A 26212-nucleotide genomic window follows, 5' to 3' on the forward strand; every position below is an offset into this window, starting at 1 on the left:
TAATAATACATAATTTATTTAACATAATCTGAATTATTCGCATGTTAAGCATAGTTACACTATGTACATGATATTACAATGTAAATAAATTAAGTTGGAGTAAAGTGCAATACTGTAAAAATTTATTATTGTCTATCATATCTAATCTTTTTTAAATATTTATATAGTGATTTTCTCTGTTATAATATTTAGCTACAAATATAAACTTCTGGGATTCAAACGAATTCAGTCTACTAGTGAACATCAAAATCCCTCGAAAAACTCCGAAATGCGTGATTTGGCAATTTGTTTCTATGAAGAGCGAGAATTACAAAATATGCGTTTAGGCCTTAAACTACAGAACTGGTTTTTCCTCAACAAAACGATCAAAATGATTATCACATTCGATTAATATCAAAAAAACGACTGAAATTGAATAAAAAAAAACTTAAAAAGTAATCTAGCAATGCAACCATTCGATATAAAAATAAATATAAATTCCACCTCACACTTTCATCCCACCGTGTCTATAAAAAGAGAAAACAAATACGTAACAAACAAAATGCAACTAACTGTTGAATTAATGGTGTAATATCCTTTATAAAGGCTTTAAAAAAATAATATATACAAAAGTCACTTTTGATCTCCTCACAACAAATTTGATTGACAAAAGTGAACTACGATTTGGTCAATAGGCCCCCTACAACAAAATAAATACTTAAACATTATTGTTTAGACTTTGATTCGAAAATTGCTTTCATATCCTTAATGCAGTATGTAGGCGATGACTTCTCTTTCCTGAAACAATAATTTTTGGGTTATTTACATCGCCGCCAAGCGGCGAAATTGCCATTCATCACTCACCGCGGACTCCGATTTTCCAGACTTATCCTCCTCAGCCTCTCCGTCTCGCTCTCCCTCTCCCTCGCCTCGAAAGTGTGTCTTCGCCTCTCGTACCTCTGCACGTCCTCGTCTTTCTTAGGCCGCACGAAATCTTCCGTCTTTTCGAAATTACTCTTACATTCTTGTACTTTTTTGACTGGTACATCACGATTCGTCTTATTCTTATTATAATCAGTACTTAGTCTTTGGTTGGCTTGTTCGAACACTGCCGCTCGCGACTTCAGACTATCCGATTTCGTTTTGTTACAGGTACCTTTGTCTTCGTCTAAGCTGTCGATGGCGCTGTCGTCGCTTCTACTGCTTTTTCGACGGATGCGTGGTTGGGGTTCGGGTTCTTCTGGGCCGCGCTCGTCTTTGCTTTTGAAGAGTTTTAGTTTGGAGAGGAGGACGTCTTTGTCTTCCTTGAAGGACTCGGATCTAAAGAAAGGTTAGTGGTAAGTATAAGTATGCACGCTTAGTCCAGTTTCAAAAATGAGAAAAAAAATTGGCCATAATTTCTAATATGCGGAAAAAATGGGTGACTTAATGTGTAAAACAATGGCATAAAGTATGAAAAAAAAAAACGTTTTGTTTCTATGTAATACCAGATCTTGTGTCATTTAAAAATTGGGATTGATGGAAGAGAAGGATTTTTAATAATATTTGTAAATATACAGGGTGTTCTTGAAATGCAGGTACATAAAAGTTCTGCGCTATTCCAAAAGAAGTACGAAGTATGTTTAAATCAAAAAGTGACAAGGTAAAATTTACCACAACCCACGTATTTTCTACACCACTGACAAAAAACGCTGGACTTGTTTCCAAAGCAACCAGCAACTCGATTAATTTATTTTTCGCTTTTAAATCAGTGGCGCCCAAGTAAATTCATTTAAATTTTTGTGTAATTTTGACTAAAAATTTTTTCTCTTAATAGGCTCAATTTGTGACAAGAAATTACCAGAATTACAAATTTTTATTTAAAAAATTAGAATTTTTAGTTCGTTTGCAAAACAAAAATTTCTAAAAACTGTCTTTTTTGGTCTATAATTTTCTAATTTGGTGGAGGTAATATCCGTGTTCAAACTAGAAAAATCCCTAAATTTCATTGTCACAGCGTGAAAATTACCAGAATTACAAATTTTTATTAAAAAAATTAGAATTTTTAGTTTGCAAAATAAAAATTTCTAAAAAACTGTCTTTTTTGATCTACAATTTTCTAATTTGATGGTGGTAATAACCGTGTTCAAACTAGAAAAATCCCCAAATTTCATTGCCACAGCGTGAAAATTACCAAAATTACAAATTTTAATTTAAAAAAATTGGAAATTTTTAGTTCGTTTGGAAAATAAAAATTTCTAAAAACTGTCTTTATTGTTCAACAATTTTCTAAGTTGGTGAAGGTAATAAACGTGTTCAGAATAGAAAAATCCCCAAATTTCATTGCCACAGCGTGAAAATTACCAAAATTACAAATTTTTATGTAAAAAAACATAGAATTTTTAGTTCGTTTGCAAAATAATAATTTCTAAAAATTGTCTTTCTGGTCTACAATAATTTTCTAATTTGGTGGAGGTAATAAACGTGTTCAGACTAGAAAAATCCCCAAATTTCATTGCCACAGCGTGAAAATTACCAGAATTACAAATTTTTATTTAAAAAAAATTAGAATTTTTAGTTCGTTTGCAAAATAAAAATTTCTAAAAACTGTCTTTTTTGGTCTACAATTTTCTAATTTAGCGGATGTAACAACCGTGTTCAAACTAGAAAAATCCCAAAATGTTATTGCCACAGCGTGAAAATTATCAGAATTACAAATTTTTATTTCAAAAAATTAGAATTTTTAGTTCGTTTGCAAAATAAAAAATTCTAAAAACTGTCTTTTTTGGTCTACAATTTTCTAATTTAGTGGAGGTAATAAACGTGTTCAAACTAGTAAAATACCCAAATTATGTCCCAGCGTGAAAATGATCAGAATTACAAATTTTTATTTAAAAAAAATTAGAATTTTTAGTTCGTTTGCAAAATAAAAATTTCTAAAAACTGTCTTTTTTGGTCTGGAGATTTCTGATGTTTTTGTTCTTTGTCATTCCACATTTAAATAAACTGTTTTTGAGCTTATTTTAAACAAACTTCTTAAGCTTATTCTAAAACAAAACGTAGTTTTTTTTACATAAAGCTGTTTTTGTATTTGTAGAAATAAGTTTTATCATGCACAATTGTTAAATTTGATCTACAATTTTTTTCGCGATTTTATTATTTGGATTAACCATGTATGGCGAGAACTCACCGATATTTGTCATGGAGAAACTTTCTTCTTTCTTCTTTGTACTTCTCGATCCGTTCGCGCTTCTTCGCGTCTTCTTCTGAGGACAGACTGAGATTCTCCGTGCTGTGGGCCAAGTGGATCGAGTTCAACTTCCCTTCTTCGTCCATGGGGATGAGTTTGGGAGGGTTTAAAGTCTTCGGGAGAGAGTTAGTTTTGTAGCCTAAACCCTCGTCCATGGATTGTCGGCGTTGTCCAGCAACGCCACTTCCAAACTCCTTCTCGAACTCCTCTTCGTCCAACGACCTCGTCTTCAACTGGTTTTTCAGGTTTCGTGCCCTCAAACAAGGAGGTAAACTGTCCTTCTCGTAAAACTTCTTCAAGCGCGAGTTTGTACTATTCTCTTTAGTCTTATCCGTTTCGAGAGCTTTGTCTTCAAATCTACTCGTCAGATCTTTGACACAGACCTTTCCATCAACTTCTTCCGATTCAGTTTTGGTGTCACTCTTCATGTCTTCACCTTGCACGTTTTCGTAGACATGTGAGTTAGTTTCCAACGAATCGTAATTCTCTTCTTCTTCCTCCTTCTTGTCTTCCTCACCCAAGTCAAGTAACGCGTTCACTTCATGGATGGACCTCCTGAAGAACTTCACCTGTTGGTAAATCGAGTTGTCATCAATATTCTCAGTCTCCGAAGACTTCCTCTTGTCGTTTAAACTCCTGTCGGTCTCCGTCGGACTAAACTCGATCAGATCTTCAGTCTTCGTATCCTCATCCTCTAGAATATTCCTCGCTTCGCTACTCGCACTCGGACTGACATTCGGACTCGAGTTCTTCGAGTAACTCAACGGAAAGCTCACCGAACTCTGAGTGAGATTCTCAGTTGAGCTATGAACGACCTCGCTCAAGCTCAGATCCGTCGGACTTATCCTCTCGGAGTTTTCCATCATTTGGTAAACTTCTGAACTCAAACTAGGCGTGTACTGGACGTTGGAGCGCGACGATTGGTTCGAGCTTTGATCAGTGAAACTGACCAATGAGATTTGCTCGCTCGTGTCGCAGATGGCGCTCGAGCTTAAGTTCGGTTTCAAGGTTAAGTCGTTGCTTGATTCATCCAAAGCGCTTAGGCTTTTCGGACGGACGTCTCTCTCGTTCGGTTCGGATAGAAATTCGTTGTCTGGTTGGGTGGCTTCTTGACTAGGAAGAGAAGCTGTTGAGGTTGGTATCTAAAAGAGGCGATTTAAACATGAAAATTTGACATTTTGACAGGGCTGCCAATTACACAGCCTCCTTGTACTCACCATAGCTTTCTCCACATTGACTATGACGTTTTCATAGACCGAGTCGGCGTGCGTCTTCACCGGACTAGCTTCAATGCTCCTCGGTGGCGACTTGTAGGTGATACTAATGGTAGTCAAAATGTTTTCATAGTGCCCCCCTTTCTTTTCGTTGTTTAAATTCTCGTAAACAATATCAGTGGGGCTATAATCCGGCGTCGTGTTAACACTAGATTCCAACTGCCTGTACCCCGGACTCTGCGGCGTCGGCGTCGCCACTAAGCTCGACGCATCCAAGAACTTCCTCCCGATATCCACCTCAGTAAACGACTTCGTAATCACTTGCTTCCCCACCTCCCTCTCCAAATTCAGAGACTGTCTCTTATCCAAATGATCCGAATTCCTCGGCGACTTGTTCTTCGGTTGGTACGAGTCCGGCACAACCTCCTCCTGCGGCGCTGTGTGCACCACCGCCATGGTACAAACCATGTTATCAGGCGTCGTACAATCAATATATTGGATATCAGACAATTGATCCTCCAGACGCGTCCGTTTCCTGGACATCGAGTCCGGCGAAAGAACAACCCTAGCTTGTTTCTTCGGAGACGGATTTCCGGAGTTGGTGGCGCTGCTGAACTCTTCAGGGCGGGCGCGGGTGAGGATGCGGCGATGGCTGTCTTTTTGGATGCGAGGAGAACTGACTAGACTTTCGTCTTCGGAGAAGATGCGCATTTCGGATTCCTCGAGTTCGAAATTCAGTTGGATTTCGCTGAGGTCGAGGAGGGAGCCTTCGGAGTTGTTCTGAGAGCTTTGGAGGGTGTCGAAGTAGGAGTCATGGGATACAGATCTGGAAAAAATTGATTTTTGGTCGTAAAATTTCTATCTAGGTAGGTTATCGATTTTTGATCGAAAAGTTAAGATGGTTTGATCCGGATCGATCAAATCTATAACTACCAGATTAGTAAATTTCCAAAATAAGCTTTTTATTGACAATTTGATTGTAAAGCTTAACTTTAAGGACGGTTGTATCTCGTATTTTTGTTTTAGGTTTAATAAAACAAACAAAAGGTGATAATAAAAGAATATTTGTGGCCAATTATCTTCTATATTATATGATCAAAAAATTATATTTAGAATTCCAAGATGTGTAATTTGATCTCATAACAAAACCGAACCTAATGAGTGTAATGAGTCACAATTTTTTGTTGTTTCGTTGTAATCGCTAAATTGGTTTTTCCAAGACCAAAATAATTGTTTAATAGTGTATTACAATATTGTTCACAAAGGTTTCTTCAATTTTCCTTATTTATTGCATATTTACTGTTCTTTTTTTACGTTTTTTCTTGTCGGTAGAAATTTCTACTTTCTAGTTTTTTTTTTATATTTCTTCATTTTATGATTTAATTTTTCACGTTTTCTCCATATTCCGGTGTTTTTTCTAGAACTCCTGTTTTTTTTTGGTTACTTTGTCTCCATATTAAATATTTAAAACTCAACGAAATCAAAAGACGAACTTCGCAATGTAGGATTTAAAAAGACAAATTGAAACAACAGAAAATCCAAAGTATAAAAAGAGTCTAAATGAAAATTAAAGACAATTTAAAAAAATCCAAGAAGAAAAATTCAAAAAGTGGTCAAAAACCTCAAAAATCGGTAAATAAAATAAAGATGAATAATTCAATAAATATCCAAAAAATGTCGCCAAAGAATGAAATTGAAGCAATTCAAAAGGTACGTCATTCTAAATCTTTAGACTTGAAACTACGAAATTAGAAAAAATTAATTGAATCTGATAATCAAAAACCCCTCTAATCTGAGAAAATAACACAACAAAGAGCAATACACAAATCCAAGAAGAAAAATTCAAAAAGTGTTCAAAAATCTTAAAAATCGGTGACGAAAATAAAATAAAGATGAAAATTCAATGAAGATCCAAAAAATGTCGTCAAAGAATGAAATTGAAGCAATTCAAAAGGTACGTCATTCTAAATCTTTGGACTTGAAACTACGAAATTAGCAAAAAAATAATTGAATCTGATAATCTAAAAACCCTCTACTCTGAGAAAATAACACAACTAAGAGCAAGAAAAAAATCCAAGAAGAATTCAAAAAGTGGTCAAAAACCTCAAAAATCGTTGAAGAAAATAAAATAAAGATGAATAATTCAATAAATATCCAAAAAAAGTCGCCAAAGAATGAAATTGAAGCAATTCAAAAGGTACGTCATTCTAAATCTTTGGACTTGAAACTACGAAATTAGAAAAAATTAATTGAATCTGATAATCTAAAAACCCTCTAATCTGAGAAAATAACACAACAAAGAGCAATAAATCAACAATTTTAATGACAATTTTATGGCTTTCGTTCGATTTTCTACGAAAAAATCTGACAAAAGTTAAAACGATTCCATTCAATATAAAAAAGTTTAAACAATGAAAATTACACTTGACGAACGCAATTACAAAATCATAAATTGGTGGATAATAGTTTGGATTAGTTATAAAGAAAGTCGGATAATGACTAGAATTAATATAATTCTGTACTAATAAATATCATACAAAACTTTATCCGCGATTAAAATCTCAACTTATCTAGATTTGTATCCACACATACCTGTTGTGCCCTGGAGGCTTATTAAGCGAATACAGGGGCCCCAAGCCATCAATTTCATTGCTGGTGGGCTCCGAATGCCCCGAAGTCAAACTCTCCGCCGATTTCACAGACCTCAATTTCCGCTTCATGTCTGTTAAATCCGACTCGGTCACCGACTTATCCTGCAACATCTCCATGACCAAAACTCTTTAGCAAACCTAAAAACCTACCGCTACGACAATTCCCGGCGTCGAAGCTTTTCTAGGTTTCGCCAGATTTCCTTGCGAGTTGTTCCTCCCTTTGGAGAAAAGTGATCTCCAACCAAGCGGTGATCGTTTAGAGTGCCCTCTTTTTCTCCCTCCTGAGGGTAGTTCGATGACTGTGTGGTACTTCTTGGGTAAATTCTTCGGACCACCCCCAACTTCGATGTAGTTACATTCTTCGTTTTTGTTGAGGAGGTGTTTGGTCCTCGCTTCCTCCAACGTGATGAGTTTCGTGGGGGTGGAAATCGCCAAACTCTTCGGGCGGCACTTTTTGGGAGATAAACTGATTGAATCAGCGATGGGATGATCCAAGTTAGGGAGATTATCGCAGAAGATTAAGTGGGCGTAACAGATGAGGAATTCGGTGACGACAGCCTTCAAAAGAGTCATAAATTAGAGAAAAGTCGATTGAACTTGAGCTTTAATCCCGTTTCCTGTCGATACAATCGGATGTGTCGAAATTGTTAAGCTTACCTGTACTCCCACCCCCTGCAGCGCCGCCACTCCTCCGACCTCCAATTCAGCGCATCTTAATAAATTCGGGGCCCAAACTATAGCCACGTTCCTCGTGGTCATTCCAGTGCTTGATCCATGTTTGGCCACTTTAGCAAGATGTCTCATCAAATACTCCAAAGTTCTAGGAAAAATTCATCAAAACACAATAAAATTTAACAATTTGATTACCTGTAATGCGGCGGTGGAAGTTTTTGAACAGCTTCTCGCATCTTCAGCAATCTATCATGATCGCTCTCTGAGTTGCGTATAGCTGAGTTACATCCCTGGACTGCGTTTACAAAGCTTTGGTAGAGTTGGTATGTGCAGAGTGGATTAGGAAGTTCCCTGGAAAAAAAAAGATTGAGATTAGAGAACTTCCTGTGAAGAAATTTTTAATTTGGCGTCAATTTTAAAAATCCCCGTCATAAATCGATTGTCATGAGCGGTTCGAAAAAGATAAAACTAATAAAATAATCTCTCGATGATCGTTGGTTAACTTTATAGCTATGCGATCTGATAACAAAATACTATAAAAAGAGTTAACAGCTACAACTCAATAACAAGTGTGAGTTTGTTACTATAAGTGCAAAGATATTGTAGTATAGAACAGGCACACGATATGTCGCGAGTTTTTAGCACCATAGCGGTGGTGTTACTAGCTCTTACAATAACAGTTACAGGTAATTAATTAGTTAGTGTAGCGTGATGTCTATTGAAGTAATTTTACAGAAGCTGGAGATACTGAAATATGGCCCATTCCAACTGAGTGTCCTGCTGTGGACCCTTTAGAATATACCGTTCATCTTCAGCATGAAAGCGATTGTACGAAGTTTTACAAATGTGATCATGGGGAAAAAGTTCTTTTTGATTGTCCTCCTGGATTAGAGTTTAGTCCTGTTTTGCAAGTGTGTGTATGGCCACAGGACTCTGGATGTACATTGGGACAAGGTTCTTCCGAGCCACCTACTCCTGAGCCAACAACACCAGAGCCAACTACTCCTGAGCCAACCACTGCTGAGCCAACAACGCCGGAACCAACTACTCCTGAGCCAACAACGCCGGAGCCAACTACTCCTGAGCCAACAACGCAGGAACCAACTACTCCTGAGCCAACAACAACTCCCAAACCAACACCTCCACCAAACAAAGATCCCGAATGTCCTTGGCCAGATCCTTTGAACTACACCGTTCATCTACCACACGAAACCGATTGCACTAAATTCTACAAATGCGACAATGGTATTAAAGTTGAATTCGATTGTCCTGATGGTCTTCATTTCAACAAAGAATTAGAAGTCTGTGATTGGCCAAGAGATGCTGGTTGTGAAGAAACAACACCTGCGCCGACCACTCCTGAGCCAACAACGACTCCCAAGCCAACGCCCCCACCTAACAGAGACCCAGAATGTCCTTGGCCTGATCCTTTAGATCATACTGTTCATCTACCACATGAAACCGACTGCACTAAATTCTACAAATGCGATAACGGCGTGAAAGTTGAATTCGATTGCCCAGATGGTCTTCATTTCAACAAAGAATTGGAAGTCTGCGACTGGCCAAAAGACGCTGGTTGTGAAGAAACGACACCTGCGCCAACAACTCCAGAACCAACAACAACTCCCAAGCCAACACCTCCACCAAACAAAGACCCAGAATGTCCTTGGCCAGATCCATTGAACTACACAGTTCATCTTCCACACGAAACCGATTGTACCAAATTCTATAAATGCGATAACGGTGTGAAAGTTGAATTCGATTGCCCCGATGGTCTTCACTTTAACAAAGAATTGGAAGTCTGTGATTGGCCAAGAGATGCTGGATGTGAAGAAACAACACCTGCACCAACAACTCCTGAGCCAACAACGACGCCAAAACCAACACCGCCACCAAACAGAGATCCAGAATGCCCATGGCCAGATCCTCTAGATCATACTGTTCATCTACCACACGAAACCGACTGCACAAAATTCTACAAATGCGACAACGGAGTCAAAGTTGAATTCGATTGTCCTGCCGGTCTTCACTTCAACAAAGAATTGGAGGTTTGTGATTGGCCACAAAACGCCGGTTGTGAAGAAACAACACCTGCGCCAACCACTCCTGAGCCAACGACTCCCAAACCAACACCTCCACCAAACAGAGACCCAGAATGTCCTTGGCCAGATCCATTAAACTACACCGTTCATCTCCCTCATGAAACCGATTGTACTAAATTCTACAAATGCGACAACGGCGTAAAAGTTGAATTCGATTGTCCAGCTGGTCTTCACTTCAACAAAGAGTTGGAAGTCTGCGATTGGCCACAAAACGCCGGTTGTGAAGAAACAACACCTGCACCAACCACTCCTGAGCCAACAACGTCTCCTAAGCCAACGCCCCCACCAAACAAAGATCCAGAATGTCCTTGGCCAGATCCTTTAGATCATACTGTTCATCTACCTCATGAAACGGACTGTTCAAAATTCTACAAATGCGACAACGGTGTAAAGGTTGAATTTGATTGTCCAGCTGGTCTTCATTTTAACAAAGAATTGGAAGTCTGTGATTGGCCATGGAATGCTGGATGTGAAGAAACAACACCTGCGCCAACCACTCCTGAGCCAACAACGTCTCCCAAGCCAACGCCCCCACCAAACAAAGACCCAGAGTGTCCTTGGCCGGATCCTTTAGATCATACTGTCCATCTACCACACGAAACCGACTGTACCAAATTCTACAAATGCGACAACGGCGTAAAAGTTGAATTTGATTGCCCAGCTGGTCTTCACTTCAACAAAGAATTGGAAGTTTGTGATTGGCCATGGGACGCTGGATGTGAAGAAATAACACCTACGCCAACCACTCCTAAGCCAACATCAACCCCAGAACCAACGCCCCCACCAAACAGAGACCCAGAATGTCCTTGGCCCGATCCTTTGAACTACACAGTTCATCTCCCACACGAAACTGACTGTACCAAATTCTACAAATGCGACAACGGTGTGAAAGTTGAATTCGATTGCCCAGATGGTCTTCACTTCAACAAAGAATTAGAAGTCTGCGATTGGCCACAAGACGCCGGTTGTGAAGAAACGACACTTGCACCAACCACTCCTGAGCCAACAACAACTTCCAAGCCAACACCTCCACCAAACAAAGACCCCGAATGTCCTTGGCCGGATCCATTAGATCATACTGTTCATCTACCACATGAAACGGACTGTACTAAATTCTACAAATGCGACAACGGCGTTAAAGTTGAATTTGATTGTCCAGCTGGTCTTCACTTCAACAAAGAATTGCAAGTTTGTGATTGGCCATGGAACGCCGGATGTGAAGAAACAACACCTGCGCCGACCACTCCTGAGCCAACAACGACTCCCAAGCCAACGCCCCCACCTAACAGAGACCCAGAATGTCCTTGGCCTGATCCTTTAGATCATACTGTTCATCTACCACATGAAACTGACTGCACGAAATTCTACAAATGCGACAACGGAGTTAAAGTTGAATTCGATTGTCCAGCTGGTCTTCACTTCAACAAAGATTTGGAAGTTTGTGATTGGCCATGGAACGCTGGATGTGAAGAAACGACACCTGTGCCAACCACTCCTAAGCCAACATCAACGCCAGAACCAACACCTCCACCAAACAGAGATCCAGAATGTCCTTGGCCTGATCCATTGAACTACACCGTTCATCTCCCACATGAAACCGATTGTACTAAATTCTACAAATGCGATAATGGTGTGAAAGTTGAATTCGATTGTCCAGCTGGTCTCCACTTCAACAAAGAATTGGAGGTTTGTGATTGGCCAAAAGACGCTGGTTGTGAAGAAACGACCACTGCGCCAACCACTCCTGAGCCAACAACTCCAAAACCAACGCCTCCGCCAAACAGAGACCCAGAATGTCCTTGGCCAGATCCTTTAAACTACACAGTTCATCTACCACACGAAACCGACTGTACCAAATTTTACAAATGCGACAACGGAGTTAAAGTTGAATTCGATTGTCCAGACGGTCTACACTTTAACAAAGAATTGGAAGTCTGCGATTGGCCATGGGACGCTGGTTGCGAAGAAACAACACTTGCGCCAACCACTCCTGAGCCAACAACACCTCCCAAGCCAACGCCTCCGCCAAACAGAGACCCAGAATGTCCTTGGCCAGATCCATTGAACTACACCGTTCATCTCCCACACGAAACCGATTGTACTAAATTCTACAAATGCGACAATGGAGTCAAAGTTGAATTCGATTGTCCTGACGGTCTTCATTTCAACAAAGAATTAGAAGTTTGCGATTGGCCACAAGACGCTGGTTGTGAAGAAACGACACCTGCGCCAACAACTCCAGAGCCAACAACAACTCCAAAACCAACGCCTCCACCAAACAGAGACCCTGACTGCCCTTGGCCAGATCCTCTAAACTACACCGTTCATCTTCCACACGAAACCGACTGCACGAAATTCTACAAATGCGACAACGGCGTGAAAGTTGAATTTGATTGTCCAGCTGGTCTTCACTTCAACAAAGAATTGGAAGTCTGCGATTGGCCACAAGACGCCGGTTGTGAAGAAACAACACCTGCGCCAACAACTCCAGAGCCAACAACAACTCCAAAACCAACACCTCCACCAAACAGAGACCCTGACTGCCCTTGGCCAGATCCTCTAAACTACACCGTTCATCTTCCACACGAAACCGACTGCGACAAATTCTACAAATGCGACAACGGCGTTAAAGTAGAATTTGAATGTCCAGATGGTCTTCATTTCAATCCAGAACTCGAAGTTTGCGACTGGCCGTGGGAAGCTGGATGTGAAGATCCAACAACTGTTGAACCAACAACTCCAGAGTGCACGGAAGAGACAGAAACAACTCCCGAGCCTACCACACCAGAACCCACACCTCCTTGTCCAAATGTTAACTGTCAAGACGCAACGATATATCTCCCGTACTTAGCGAACCCACGGCAATATATCCGATGCGTTAACGGAGAAGAAGTAGTTGAAACGTGTCCTGGACCTTTGGTCTTTGACTCACGTTTGGCTACTTGCAACTTGGAGCATTTGATAGTGCCTGTACGCTAATCATATCAATAATAATATTCTTGTTTTTATTTCTATTTATTGTTTTTTTTTTTATAAATTCTCTGGCTGTTATTTAATAAAAGTTATTACAAACTAACACTTACCTAAAGTACATCTTTAACAACGAAGCAACAGAATGGATATCCTGTAGAATATCCTCAGTATACAAATTCGGTATTCGATCCTCATCAAACGCGTTACGCAACTTCTGTATATTGGAAGTGACTCCGCTCAACCTGTATATCCCATCGACAATCCCATGACTCTCGATAAACTCTGCACAACACTTCAACACCATGGGGATATCGTGTCCTGAATTTAAAAGATGCTCCCCTAAGTCACAGCCAAAAACTCTCTCCTTCAAAATTCCTGATTGCTTCAACCTCCTTCGCGAAGGCCTGTTCAAAATAAAACTTCTGAAGAACGTGATTAGCTTCCCGTGCTTTCTCAACACGGGTTTGATAGGTGTTAACGCCAATGATCTACGACACTAAATGAGACAATGAAGAGACAAAACCGATCTTTACCCGACAACCGGCGGCGGAAGCGGCATATTCCTTGGCACTTTATCGCCGATTATGTGCACACAATGCTGGGGGAAGAACCCGACTTGGAAGCCCCGTTTACCACGCCACCACATCGACTCGCCTGGACTCGCCATGTCGATGACGGAGATCATGTCGCCGACTTCGAGATTCAACTCGTCCCGTGCTTGGGAGACGTATCGCCGCACACTATAGGCGGCTGCCACCGCTGGTGTGTTAATAGAACGACTTTCTTCACTTGGTACGAGGAGACGATGGCCTTTGTTGTCCATCTGCAGCCAGTTTAAGACAGGGCCGCAATTCACGGAATTGTCGGCGATGTCGCTGAAGCGCTCCAGGTACAACTTCAGTTTTATCTGCAAGATCGAAATTAGCAACGAAGAGGGATAAGATAACAAAACGAACTTCCAAGTCTTCGTCGTTTGGTGACTGTTTTACTAGATCCGGGAGTTGGGAAATCTTCCGGTCATAGATGCACTGGTGAAGTTGGTCATCCAACATTTTGAAGTTCTCTAGGTTTCTCTGCAGGAGCCAACACTCGTCCCCTGATGTGACCTGCACCATGTACCACTCCAAGTCTTCGTCATCGTTGGCTACAAGGGACCATTCCAATTAATTAGAAGCTTCTAATTAAGAAATTAATTAACTTACTGTGTTGCGAATGCAGCGACTGGTCGATGTTCGTCTGCAGCGTGGCAGTCAACTTCGGCAATTGCACCCTCTCGTAGTGAAAGTGAGCGCATTCCTCCAACTTAGGAAAACGGCAGGGCTCCGCCCCCGGCGCTGGGGCCCCACCAGCCGCCTCCGAAATCTGCATGTCAGTGTTGTAGTAACTTTCCGTGCATAATGCCTGGAAAAAACCGAAAATTCACCTTCCACGCCAATTCAATTGGATTAAGCTCGGCAGGGAACGCGAGCTCGTTTATTAAAAATGATAAAAAGAGCTGTGGTGGGATGTTGGAGCGAACATCTGAGACAGAATTACGCAACAAAATAAAAACAATATTTATGCCGTGCATCCTCAAGACCATGTGCTTAACATACACGCAACTGTCGCGATTGTAAACATGAAGTGCAGACATGCAGGAGGAAAAAAAGGAAATCTTTTGGGGTCAAGTGGGACTGGAAAAACGATGGGAAAATAATGGAATTTCGAGCGAGGAAAGCTGTCAAGTTGTGAGGGATTATTGCTCTCGTGGAACTCAATTTAGGGACATGATCGCATTTATGTGAAAAAAGTGGTTTTTATGCTAGATTGGAACAACTTTTTTTCCGCTTAACAGGAGTTTGGAATGTTGCAACGATCTTGTAATTATTGTTATTTGTGCACCGCTTACTACAATCAAGAATTTTTCACCTCTGCTTTAATAAAATAAAGAATTTCTTGAAAGTACTGTACCATAACACCAACCGGTACAACAATTTTATGTATTTAACAAACGCATTTATAATGTATAAATCATACGCGATGATATTGTAATTAGATTGAGTTAATTAAATATGCATTGGTTTTTTAATGTGAGCCCCAAGTATTGATTTTGTATGATCTAATACCCACGAGGAAATTGAAATTACAAAGAGACGATTGAAATTTGCGATGTAGGTCATTCCGTCTCAGTTTACTACCACTTAGCTTCCAACACATTACAAATTCAGTCTTGGATTAAACATAACTCGCATTAATTATGTTTCTACATTTGTAATTAAAATGGTGTTGCATTTAATTTTCTTGGTAAGTTAAACATGTAGGATCAAGATGAAAACAAATAAAACACGTTCTACGAAAAAAAACAATGCAAAATTAATGATATTCGATTATTTTAATTTGGATTTTATCGATCGTTATCGATTTCAATTTTCGTTTCTGATCATTAGAACAGTTAATGTTCGGTGAGATAAATCGTGAATATTTATAAAAGTCGGTTTTTACGGTGGGGAAATTTGATTTCATTCGCTGGTGTTTTCTCCTGCATTTCTCTAGGAAATTGTATCACGAAACCAATTAGGTGAATTAATAAAAAACGATCGGATTGTTGTTTTGATATTGAAACTATCAAGAAATTATGGTTTGAAGGTCGAAGACCTTTCAATTTTCGAATTTTAATTGCGGATTTTGTAGATGTATTTCGGATGTTCCTTTTTTTTTCTTTCTTTTTGCAGGTTTTGTCAACATTTCGTCTTCAAAATATCACGTTTTAGACTTTGGACTTGCAATCTTTATAGTCTATTGTTTTCGATCTTTAATTTCTTCGGATATCATCTTAGATTGTTTCGATTTTGCACACTTTAAATGCTTCAGTTCTTCTTTGTACTCGTGTTCTTTTAATTTTTCGAATTATCTAGATTTATGAATTCTTTTAGCTTCTTTAGTTACATAATGAGTAAACCCAAATGAAGTAAATTTTGGCCAGAATTCTTTAGTTTGTAATACAACGAGAAGTTAACCTCCCAGGGAAATCGATGTATCAGTTTTAGGGAATTACTAAAAAATCAATGAAAATCATTGGGATATCAGGGACAATCAATAGGGAAAATCAGAGAATATTACAAGAAAATCAGTTGAAGTAAGACGAAATCACAAGAAAATCGAGTGAAGTTAAACAAAATAAAAAAAAATCAGAGGGACTTAGACAAAATTAAAAGAAAATCAGGGAAAGTTGAACGAAATCAGAGGAAGTTATACGAAATCAATAGAAAATCAGGGAAAGTTAGACGAAATCAAAAGGAAATCAGAGGAAGTTATACGAATTCAAGAGAAAATCAGCAAAAATTAAACGAAATCAGAAGGAAATCAGGAGAAGTTAGACGAAATCAAAAAGAAATCAAGAAAAGTTAGATGAAATCAGAAGGAAACCATAGAAAATTAGACGAAATCAGAGAAAGTTATACGAAATCAAAAGAAAATTAGAGAAATTTAGATAAAATCAAAAGTAAATGAGGGGAAGTTATACGAAATCAAAAGGAAATCAGGGAAAGTTAAGCGAAATCAGAAGAAATTAGACGAACTCAGAAGGAAATCAGAGAATGTTAGACGAAATCAGAAAAAAATCAGAAGAAGTTGCACGAAATCAGAAGCAAATCAGAGGAACATAGACGAAATCAGAAGGAAATCAGGATAAATTATACGAAATCAAAAGGAAATCAGGAAAACTTAGGCGAAATCAGAAGGAAATTAAGAGAAGTTATACGAAATCAAAAAGAAATCAGAGAAAGTTAGACGAAATCAGAAAGAAATCGGGGGAAGTTATACGAAATCAAAAAGAAATCAGGAAAAGTTAGACAAAATCACAAGGAAATCAGAAAGAAAATCAGGTGTATGTCATTTTTGAGTAAAGTATTAATCCCTAGTAATATACCGAGTTTTAATATTTTTTATTTTTAGCATTTTTCGCATGCGTAGACTAAGAAAATAAATTCTATAAATGATTAGAAGACTAAACAAAGACTAAATAAAAATTACATTCGTAGAATATAGTAGCTAATTAAACACACTGTTAAAAGGAAAATACTTTATTGACTTTACTTGACACTACGTACTTTAAAATGGCGGTCAAATAATAAATTTCTAGAATTTATTTTTCTAGTGTATGCATGCAACAAATGAGAAAATTTAACACTCCGTATGTTCGAAATTCCCAAGGATACTAAAGTTTCATTGAAATTGGCACCCGAATTTTCTCATGTTTAGTGTTTAATGTTTTCTCATTGTCTTCATTTTCATATTCTTCTTCTTTTTCATATTGTATTTCTTTTGTGTATTTATGTCAAATTATTACGTCAACAATTTAAAGTTGCATATCTAATTTAGAAAAAAATGACACGTGGTCGCTAAGAATTTAGAATCTTTGACCGTCCTCGACTACGAAGTTCGAGTTTTTGGTCCCCTAAAATTCCGCGCAAAACAGACCATTAATAGCAAAGTGGACACATTTTTGGCAGTCTGGCGAAGTACCTGTGACAGCTGTACCCATAAAACAAACAAATCTAATTACAAATCCCATAACAACTCATTAAAGTCAACTTTTATTAGTCATTCTTTACAATGCGATTGGTGTCAGCCCATTTGAAATTATACAAAACTAATTTTCAAGCAATTAACAAAAATGAATTTAACATCCTCCGAAAGCAGAAAATTACAAAACACTTTACCTTCTCCCTAAAATAAACAGCACAACCGCCACGTTGCCGACACCTCAATTAAAGTAAGTTGATTCCAGACACTCGTCACGTAATAAAAATTTCATGTTCTAATTGAAAAAAATTGCAACCCTGACATTCACGATTAGGATTTACAACCGTAATCGACCCGAACATCCGCCGTTAATCATTAATTAAATCGAATTAATACTTATATGAATACAGTCGTGGAGGATCGTTGTTAATTCGGGTCTATTTCGGAGTCTAGAATAAAAATATTAAGTCTTTTGGGACAGAATTCTTCATTTAGCGTGAAAGATATAGTTGGCGCTGAACCAACTGATCGGAGATAAAAGTGTGCCATGGAAAGCATGATGAGTTTTATTTCGAGGCACACTGCGACTGTTGTAAAGAGTTTTATGAGGATGTTGCAAGATTGGGAGATTTTAGAGAAAATTATTAATAAGAGAACGGAAGTGCATGGCGCACAGGATTTCTAAAAATGACTGAGGTTCCAATCATTTCAAGAAACCCTGTAGGTGATAATTAGTGCGTTTGATGGTTTCCCGGAATTCCACGTGGAATCAAAACAAAAGACCCCGGAATTCAGGCATCCCGGCAATCCACCGAAAATACTTTGGCACAAGCATAATTGGCATTCCACCCGCATGCAACACAGAATCAACCAACAGCAACAGTTTCAGCCAAACAAAAGAACACAGGAGGAGGAACCGCCCCCTCGAGCGTCGCGGCGCCAAACCACCATCGAACTGACTTTGGCAAAATTCACGCAGAACATCTCGTCGGTGGATGAACAACACGAGCACGTCATCGGTTTTTCGCGTGTTTGGCGGGCGTCATCGCCGCCTCCGCCGCCGGCTTACACACCCCTTGCGAATGTAGGTTAGGAGCGGCGCGATCGGAGACGACTGCTGCGTGTGAATGTGTTTAGTGTAAAAGCGAAAGCTGCGCCCCCCAAAAATATCGAGCGAAGAACGGCGCTGTGCGCCGCGGCGGCCGGGCCAACTTGATCGATCGATTTCCGAAGCGGCGGGAATTTCTCTGATTAGGTTTTGGTGACACATTGCCTAAAGTTTTTTGTGTTGGAATTAATACAGGATACACACTAATTTCGAACATTGTGAAGTTACGCAAGGGTGCTCATTGAACCCAACGTTATTTATGTTAGACGGAGTGGCAACGGAACTTTACTTTTTTGTTCAATGCTTCATGTATTTCATCTGCATAAAAAGCATCTAATTGTTAAGTTCGACTTATTTTACTTCATTCTTGCTCTTATTCCGAACCGTTTGTGTTCCCATTTCATATATTTCGCACCATAAAAATTTCATTTTACAACCATAACACCTCAAATTGTAATCGTGTTTTACCAGCTTTCAACAATTAACAAAACCTTATCATTTTGCGCACTACTCGTGGCCTAAACAAACCCAATTTAAATTTCACTCGTGATAAAAATTCGCAGCGGAATTTTTATTGCACGGGACGATAAGCTAAATATTCCGATGTAAAATATTCATTCCTACAACTTTATATAAATATGTAATGAATTCCCTGCCAAACCGAAACAGTCCGTCGTCAAATTATCGCAAAACCGCAAGTACACTCTCCAACTAATTAAATAAACTCCGCAATCAATTTAATTGAATTATTTACGGCGTTCCATGAGACTGTACTTTTCCGTTTTATATTAAACTGTGGTTGGGACGTTCTTGTTGGAGAAAAGGAAGTGAGAAACTGTTGAAATTTTCGCATAAAACGGGAGCTTGTGTAAACAAAAATACGATAATAAACTGTAATAACAAAATAAACGAGGAGAATTGTGCAATGGTAATGGTTTGTTTGACTTGGAAAATGCTGTGTAAATCAGACTATTACATCCGTGTTTTTAGAACGTTTTAGAAATGGGTTAACGATAAAAGTTTCCTAAGGTATTGTAAAAGATGCAATAATAAACTTGGCTTACGGTGATTTTGAAAGAGAGAAAATTCGTCTGCACAATAAAAAAAGTTTGATGAAAATAAAATAAAGTTGCTCCGATCGAAGTGCAGATTTTGTTTTGGATCTTTAAAAAGAAAGGACAGTTTTCTGGCACGAACGTTAATATTTCCCGAGACCCGATGGTAACCTTAAAAATTTCTAGTCTAGTTTTTGCGATATAAAGAAAACGTTAATTGGGGTGCAAAAGCATCTAAAATCATCTCAAGGTAGTCTGTGCAAAATATTTTATAAATCGGTTAAACCGTTTGTGAAAAATAAAGATTTTATGATAATTTTTTTAAATTTTTAGTTTTTTGAATGCTACCTAATAAATTGTTAACAATTTTCACATAATAATGTGCATCAGGGTAATAAATTTTTTTTTTTTGGATACTTGATCTTAAATGTCTTTTGAATACAAATTAGAGATTATTTTGAGTTTTTATGTATCTCAAAAACTGGGGGTCCTAGAAAATTTTCAAGATCATCATTGTATTCAGGGGATCAAGTTACATAAAAATATCAACTTTTTAAGCCGGCGACAGAAATTGTGTTAACCAGTGTAATAATAATTCGCTAGTATGTTCGCTTTAAGACAAATAATAATAACGGCCTAATTAAATCCTATTTAATAATGAAATTCGTCAGCTCTGATTGACTAAAATCCATTTAAAAAATGAAAAGTAATGTCAAGTTGTACGTATTTTGACAATCATTGCATTCAGTTAATTTTTATGTAATTTTTTTTTAAATCGAGAGGTTAATGTCCCTGAGAAATGAGTGTATCAGTTTTAGGAAATCAATAGAGAATCACTAGAAAATCAATGGAAATCATTGGGACATCAGGGGCAATCAATAGGGAAAATCAGAAGATATTCAGAAGATATTACTAGGCAATCTGGGAAAGTCAGACGAAATCATAAGGAAAATTAAGGGAAGTTAGACGAAATCAAAAGGAAATCAGAAAAAGTTAGACGAAATAAGAAGAAAATCAGAGGAATTTTTACGAAATCAAAAGAAAATCAGGGAAAGTTAGACGAAATCAGAAGGAAACCAGGGAAAGTTAGACGAAATGAAAAGAAAATCAGGGAAAGCTAGACGAAATCAGAAGGAAATCAGGAGGAATCAGGTGTATACCATTTTTGCGAAGTATGAGTATGAGTATGAGAACTCAAAATACGCTTTTCTTTATCTACTTGCAGGGGAGAAATTTAATTTTAGAGTTCGTAAGCAGACGATATAATAAATTATATTCGATATTTTGAAAATCTTCACATCAGATTCTTGAAATCCATAAAATCATTTTACTGCAAAAAGATCGACAATATTCTATGTTCAAAAAAACATACTAGAACTAGGTGGCCCTCAAAAGTCGGTGGACCCCACTTTTTTCGTGGACCTAGCAGAATAAAAAGTCACTAAACTCGATTAAGAATGAAGGCCACTTCACTAACACTAACTTCGTGTTAAAGTATAAGCAGCTCTGCAACTTGTTATAAAATACACTATTTTAAATATTTTCGATTTTTTACAACTTTTCTATTCTTTAAATTTATTACATTCTTCAATTTGACTCATGTGACGATGAAACGATTATAAGCTGATATCGCAAAGAGTTTATCTAGGAATTTACCTCCGTCATCACAAGTCTTATTTTTCACTTTCGATTTTAAACTCTTATTAGTGCGTACTTATTTGCAATATAAATTTTGTGGTTGTCTCCGTTGTGAATTTTAATTTGTTATGACGCATTACAACATAAATATGTATTAAAAATATAAAGGAACTAAACGATATGCATAATCCAATAAACAAGGATAAGAAAAAACGTGGCCACGCTTTCTTAAGATGGTATTTGAACCGATTTTTCACAAAGTCGTAGATTTTATCTTGAATGATAACAGTGAAGCTTTTATTTATTTCTGTTTGTATTCAAATGCACGGTAATAAAAGCAGAGTCGGCACGTTTTTGCGTACAATAAGTCAATAGCACACCCATCTGTCCAATTGTTTACAGTTAATCTCATACAATATTTTTTAAATGTTTACACTGATTGTAGAAGTCAACATTGATTATCTTTCGACGTGTTCAACCTTAATTTATTAACAGGATAAGTTTCAGGTCAGACGAATAAAATGAAGTTATTATTTTTCTCCAAATAAAAAAATCTTCGATTCGTATTGACACATCGAGTTTCTCTAGTTCTAGGTTAATTAGCTCGTTAAATTTTGTTATATTAACAGTTTGATTTTCAATGCCTTTTTGAGAGACGTTTATTGATATTCAAGAGAGATCTCTTAACGAGGACAATTAACATTTTTATCTTTCGTTCAGCCATAAAAGGTTCGACGTTTTGTTGGTTTACGCCAACAGACACCGTCGGACGTCATCTGTTGCAAAAGTTGTTAATTTTTGCCAATTATGTTAAGTACAATGACCCGAAATTCGGGCCGCTCCCAAAAAACCAAAATCCACACTTTACCAACACGATTATTAAAGATTCCCTCTTCATATTTTATAAAACCTTGAAGGGACGTCTCCTGAGACTCGCGTTGACATTTGAAACGGCCAAGAGTCACATCAGCCCTTGCCAAGCCCCCATAAAAAGGAAACTTTGCTTGACGTCACAGTGGAAGGATCAAATTATTCCGGGATTGTTGACACAGCGGACTGCAAATTTTCTCAGGGGTTGGTGGGACAATATCGGATATACAGCGTGTTTCTGTTTCAAAGAAATTAATTGAAGATGGAGGGTGACTAATATTGAATCCACGTAACTCAAATTAGCCGGAACAAATCAATTCAACCCTCGCTTATAATAGCCCGCTTCATTTACTTTTAATTAATTATTCGTGATTACTTGAACTCGAACCAATAAATCATTTCCATTGATTTCGTGACGTCAATTCATCAAGAGTTGGTCTCGGCTGTTAACTTAAGCGCTTGCTTGGAATTCTTAATTTTCGACTATTTATAAAACCACCGAAAATGAAGACGAATGATTTAGTGGAAAACTCGATTTACTTAAATGTAAATAGAAACCCCATCGCCACGTCAAAAATAAATCACTCGTAAAATATAATAGGTTTAGCATTGAAAACCGGCATTTGCGTTAAATTTAACTTGAACTCAAGCACAATAAACCATAATTTCGCATGTGTAATGAAATTACTTCGCTGTGGTACAATGAAATTTGTGTGGGAAGAATTGGAGTCATTTATCGGAATCGCTTCCTTTTGATGTAGTCTATCTTATCTCATTTGAAAATAAAAATAAACATGGATCAATAACAAAGCTGGGCTAGATTTGTAAACTTGCATGTTAATACAGATCTAGCGTGAGGATTAATAAGTTAGTGGTTGCAACAAGTAGGTCGTAAATTCTTTTCTAGGTGGTTTTAACGTTTTTTTAATGGGGGAATTATGATCCTTTGCAAAGTTGCGGTTTTTAGATAAGAAGTTTTATGAGCTTGGTAATGTTTGCGAGCATCGAGAGAAAATAATCTTCAAAGAGAATCTATAAAATTAAAACGATCTAAAATCGCAATCGTAAGAAAAAGAAATTACGAAGAATCTGGCAAATCAAATGAAAATCGAGATAAAATTTGAGGGAAATCCAAAGAGAATTTGAAGAAAATTTAGTATACAGGAAAAATTCAATGATCATTTAGCCCAGTATAGAAGAAATTAGGAAATCCAAAAAAATGTAGAAGATGGAAACAAGTCCGAGAAAAATATAAATAATATTTTAAAGGATATATTTAGAACAGCTAAACGGAGTCTAAAGTGAATTTAAAGAATCCAAGGCAAATTTAGAGAATCTAAAAATATAAATTCCAAGATCTTGAAAAATTCATCAAGGTGGAAAACAATTAGAAAGAATCGAAACGAATTCATCAATATAAAATCGACAAATCACTAATTTATGAAAATTCAACTTTGACATCTTTGAAAACATGTCATAAATTCCCTGAAAATGATTTTGGGAAGAATACTTCGAATATACGAAGTGTTGGAATTTGTCATTTCTTGCATGCATAGACTAGAAAAAATAATTTTAGAAATTTTTACAAGACAATTGTAATAATAATGTATTGTGAGACATAATTGAGATTACTTGACACTAGGTACATATTTCCAGATAACAATCAAAAGACTAATTTCAATTTTTCTATACCTTTGACACACTATTTTTTTTAAATTTAGTGACAAACTAAAGGAACTAAAGTTTCGTTAAAATTGGATGAACAAAAAAATTTACGGCTTTCAATAAATTCGCCTACACCATTTTTTTGCTAGATTGAGTTTGCCTTCATCTTGACTCTGACAGATTCAAAAATTAATCAAAATATAAGAATAATTGTGACAGTATTTAGCAGTTTGACATAACCTAATTCTAGAAAACCCACAACCACATAGCCAAAAAGTCAAAATCAAATTACAGTCGAACTTCCACAATTAGAACTTCTATTATTCAAATTTTCCTTCAACTTAGAATTTATTTTGTTCCCTTCCGCCTCCTTAAAATTTACATGGGATTTCATTTCTATAACTCAAAAATTTACATAACCCAAAAATTTTCTCAAAATTAATTTGTAAAGCTGATATTGTGGTACTTTCCTGAAACTTCTGAAGTTTATTAATAGCTTTAAATGCCACTATAAATCTAGAATTTTATCAAAAGAGTTAGATAGCTATGAAACTATATGAAACTTGTATTAAGATTCCCAAAATTGATCTTCTGGGTTGTGTAAAAATCATATCCGTCATATGGAACATATGGAATAGAAGAATTGAGCCAGAAAACAAATTTCTAAGTGCAAGAAGATGAATATCCTAACAAATCAGATCAAAATCAGATCTTTAACAAAAATTTCAGAAAATTTTAGAAATTGTAACTCGAAAGGATGTAAATTTTATACAAATATTGAAACTTTTTTTTTACAATGGAAGACTATGCTATTGACTACATTTATAATTCTTTAAAAAAACATTTTATGAAAAAAATTGTAAGAACAAACATATGCGTTAAAATTTAATGACGGATTATGTACTTCAATATAATTTTCATTTTTTGTTTAGTTTTTCTTTAACTCTAACCAATTGTGGCTTCCCTTCATGTTTCAAGTTATGGAAGTTCGACTGTACTTAATATTTAAACTGTACGCAATTTTATTCAAAGAAAATGTGCTTTAAAAAAATCTGAAAAAAATCTAAAGGCGAGTTTAGATAATTTACACAGTACATATCCAAAAGTCGAAAAGAAACACAGTTAAAAGTAAATCTGGAAAATTAAAAAAAATCTAAAAATAGAATCAAGAGAAAACCTAGAAAATTCAAACCAAACCGTGAAAGAAGCTTGAGTGAGATCCATTTTTAAAGGTCTTTAAATTTTTCAAGTGCTCAGGGCCTCAACCGACCTTACTCCGGCTCTGATCGTGGTTATTTTCAGATTTTGAGGTGTTTCATTTTCCAAAGTCTCCTAAATTCATTTTCTTAATGTTTTTGACATTTAAATCTCCTTAATTTCATTACGTAATTTTAAGCGAGGGACTTGGGGGTTTAAAGAATAAGTTTTATTAGAATATTAGAGGAAAAACCTGAAAATCTGAAAAATCAGGAGAAGAGTCCAAATCCAAGCCTGAATTAACAGCGAATTGATAAAAACGGACGTTGCAACATCAATTAAATTATTAAACACCAAAAACTCGTGGCATTTTCTCCATCCACCAACCTTCTTTCATCAGAAGTTATTTTCCAAACTCCACCAATCCCTAAACAAACAACAATGTTTGGTTGTTCTAGATAATAAATCAAGGCTTTGTTGTGGTTTCGCGTATCGTTGATTCACCCTCTGTTGACGGAAATTGATAATTAATAATCAAATGAGGTAATTAAACAAGGAGCGTTTTATTCACTTATCATGAATGCAACTATGTTAAATATTCATGAATGATAGACGCATCCAATGTTATTCACATTGAGTACCAAGACATCGTGCAAATATTTATCCTAGGAAATCGGGTCGATCGCAACGTGAACCCAATTACAACATCTGTAAGGCCGTGAACTATTTCTGCCAATCATTGGGAATTAACCACCCCGTGTCGCCGTTATTCCCCCAAAAAGCGCACTGCGAATTGCAAAAAGGCTGATTAACGGCAATGTAATTAAATCCCCGTTTCGCACCGTTGCTACTACATTTGACATGATTATTCCGATTGACGGTGTTACAATGTCAAGGATCCGGGGGATCCTGGCAGAGTGCCCATTGGGCGTCGCTTAGTTCCCACAGGAAGCCCCCTAATTCCAGACGCACGTGACGAATGGTGCACACTTGGACCAATTTCATCAAAGACAATTAAAATAGCTAGGCGTTTATCACCAGACATGAGCTGAATTTCCAATGAGGAAATTACAGTTAAAGTCCTAAAAACGCAAATTTTACGAAAAGAAACAAATTAGACCGAAATGGAAATAAATTTTTGAATTAATAAACAGGCACAAAAATAACGAAAGCGTAACGAACAAGAGAGAAGAAAAAAAAACGCAAAATTTTCCGCTTAACTTACAGGGAAATGCTCAGGCACCAATCACGCGAAATTTCTTAAACATTTTCACACACAAAAATCCACAAAAGTCCGTAATTAATCACAGATGTAACAATCACAAACTTTTATTATGACCGCCATCTTACTTCTTT

General features: G+C 37.2%; 2 protein-coding genes across 4 annotated transcripts; one reads left to right on the plus strand and one right to left on the minus strand.

The window, feature by feature from the left end:
- Window positions 1-26212, minus strand: CdGAPr (GTPase-activating protein CdGAPr). 3 transcript variants are annotated; one of them, XM_088031867.1, is made up of 13 exons: window positions 26082-26212; window positions 14023-14221; window positions 13777-13964; window positions 13354-13727; window positions 12931-13308; window positions 7941-8096; window positions 7731-7893; window positions 7224-7631; window positions 7015-7175; window positions 4426-5248; window positions 3149-4350; window positions 844-1299; window positions 1-777 (listed from the first exon to the last, which is right to left on the minus strand). In XM_088031867.1, exons 2-13 carry the CDS (start codon window positions 14186-14188, stop codon window positions 705-707), a joined length of 4548 nt encoding a protein of 1515 aa, XP_087887993.1. In that variant the 5' UTR covers window positions 14189-14221; window positions 26082-26212; the 3' UTR covers window positions 1-704. The 3 variants fall into 3 exon arrangements, with proteins under 3 accessions (XP_087887993.1, XP_087887992.1, XP_087887994.1); XM_088031866.1 differs by lacking the exon at window positions 26082-26212 and adding an exon at window positions 18284-18464; XM_088031868.1 differs by lacking the exon at window positions 26082-26212 and adding an exon at window positions 17521-18175.
- Window positions 8233-12826, plus strand: LOC148177532 (uncharacterized). The gene is given in 5 exon segments (XM_088032711.1): window positions 8233-8238; window positions 8298-8314; window positions 8352-8431; window positions 8481-10898; window positions 11070-12826. Coding segments are annotated over 5 exon segments (4278 nt in total).

Source organism: Gnatocerus cornutus, chromosome 3 (assembly GCF_029298725.1).
Source record: "Gnatocerus cornutus isolate USDA-ARS CGAHR chromosome 3, icGnaCorn1.1, whole genome shotgun sequence".
Classification (NCBI taxonomy): Eukaryota; Metazoa; Arthropoda; class Insecta; order Coleoptera; family Tenebrionidae; genus Gnatocerus; species Gnatocerus cornutus.

Bases quoted from the DNA above. Each gene is read 5' to 3' on its own strand.
- CdGAPr (XM_088031866.1), bottom strand. From the start codon at position 18,340: ATGACGTGCTCGTGTTGTTCATCCACCGACGAGATGTTCTGCGTGAAT. The intron at 13,965-14,022 runs GTAAGTTAATTA...GGTCCCTTGTAG, and splicing joins GTCGCTGCATTCGCAACACA to CCAACGATGACGAAGACTTG. The intron at 7,632-7,730 runs GTAAGCTTAACA...ACTCTTTTGAAG, and splicing joins TGCAGGGGGTGGGAGTACAG to GCTGTCGTCACCGAATTCCT.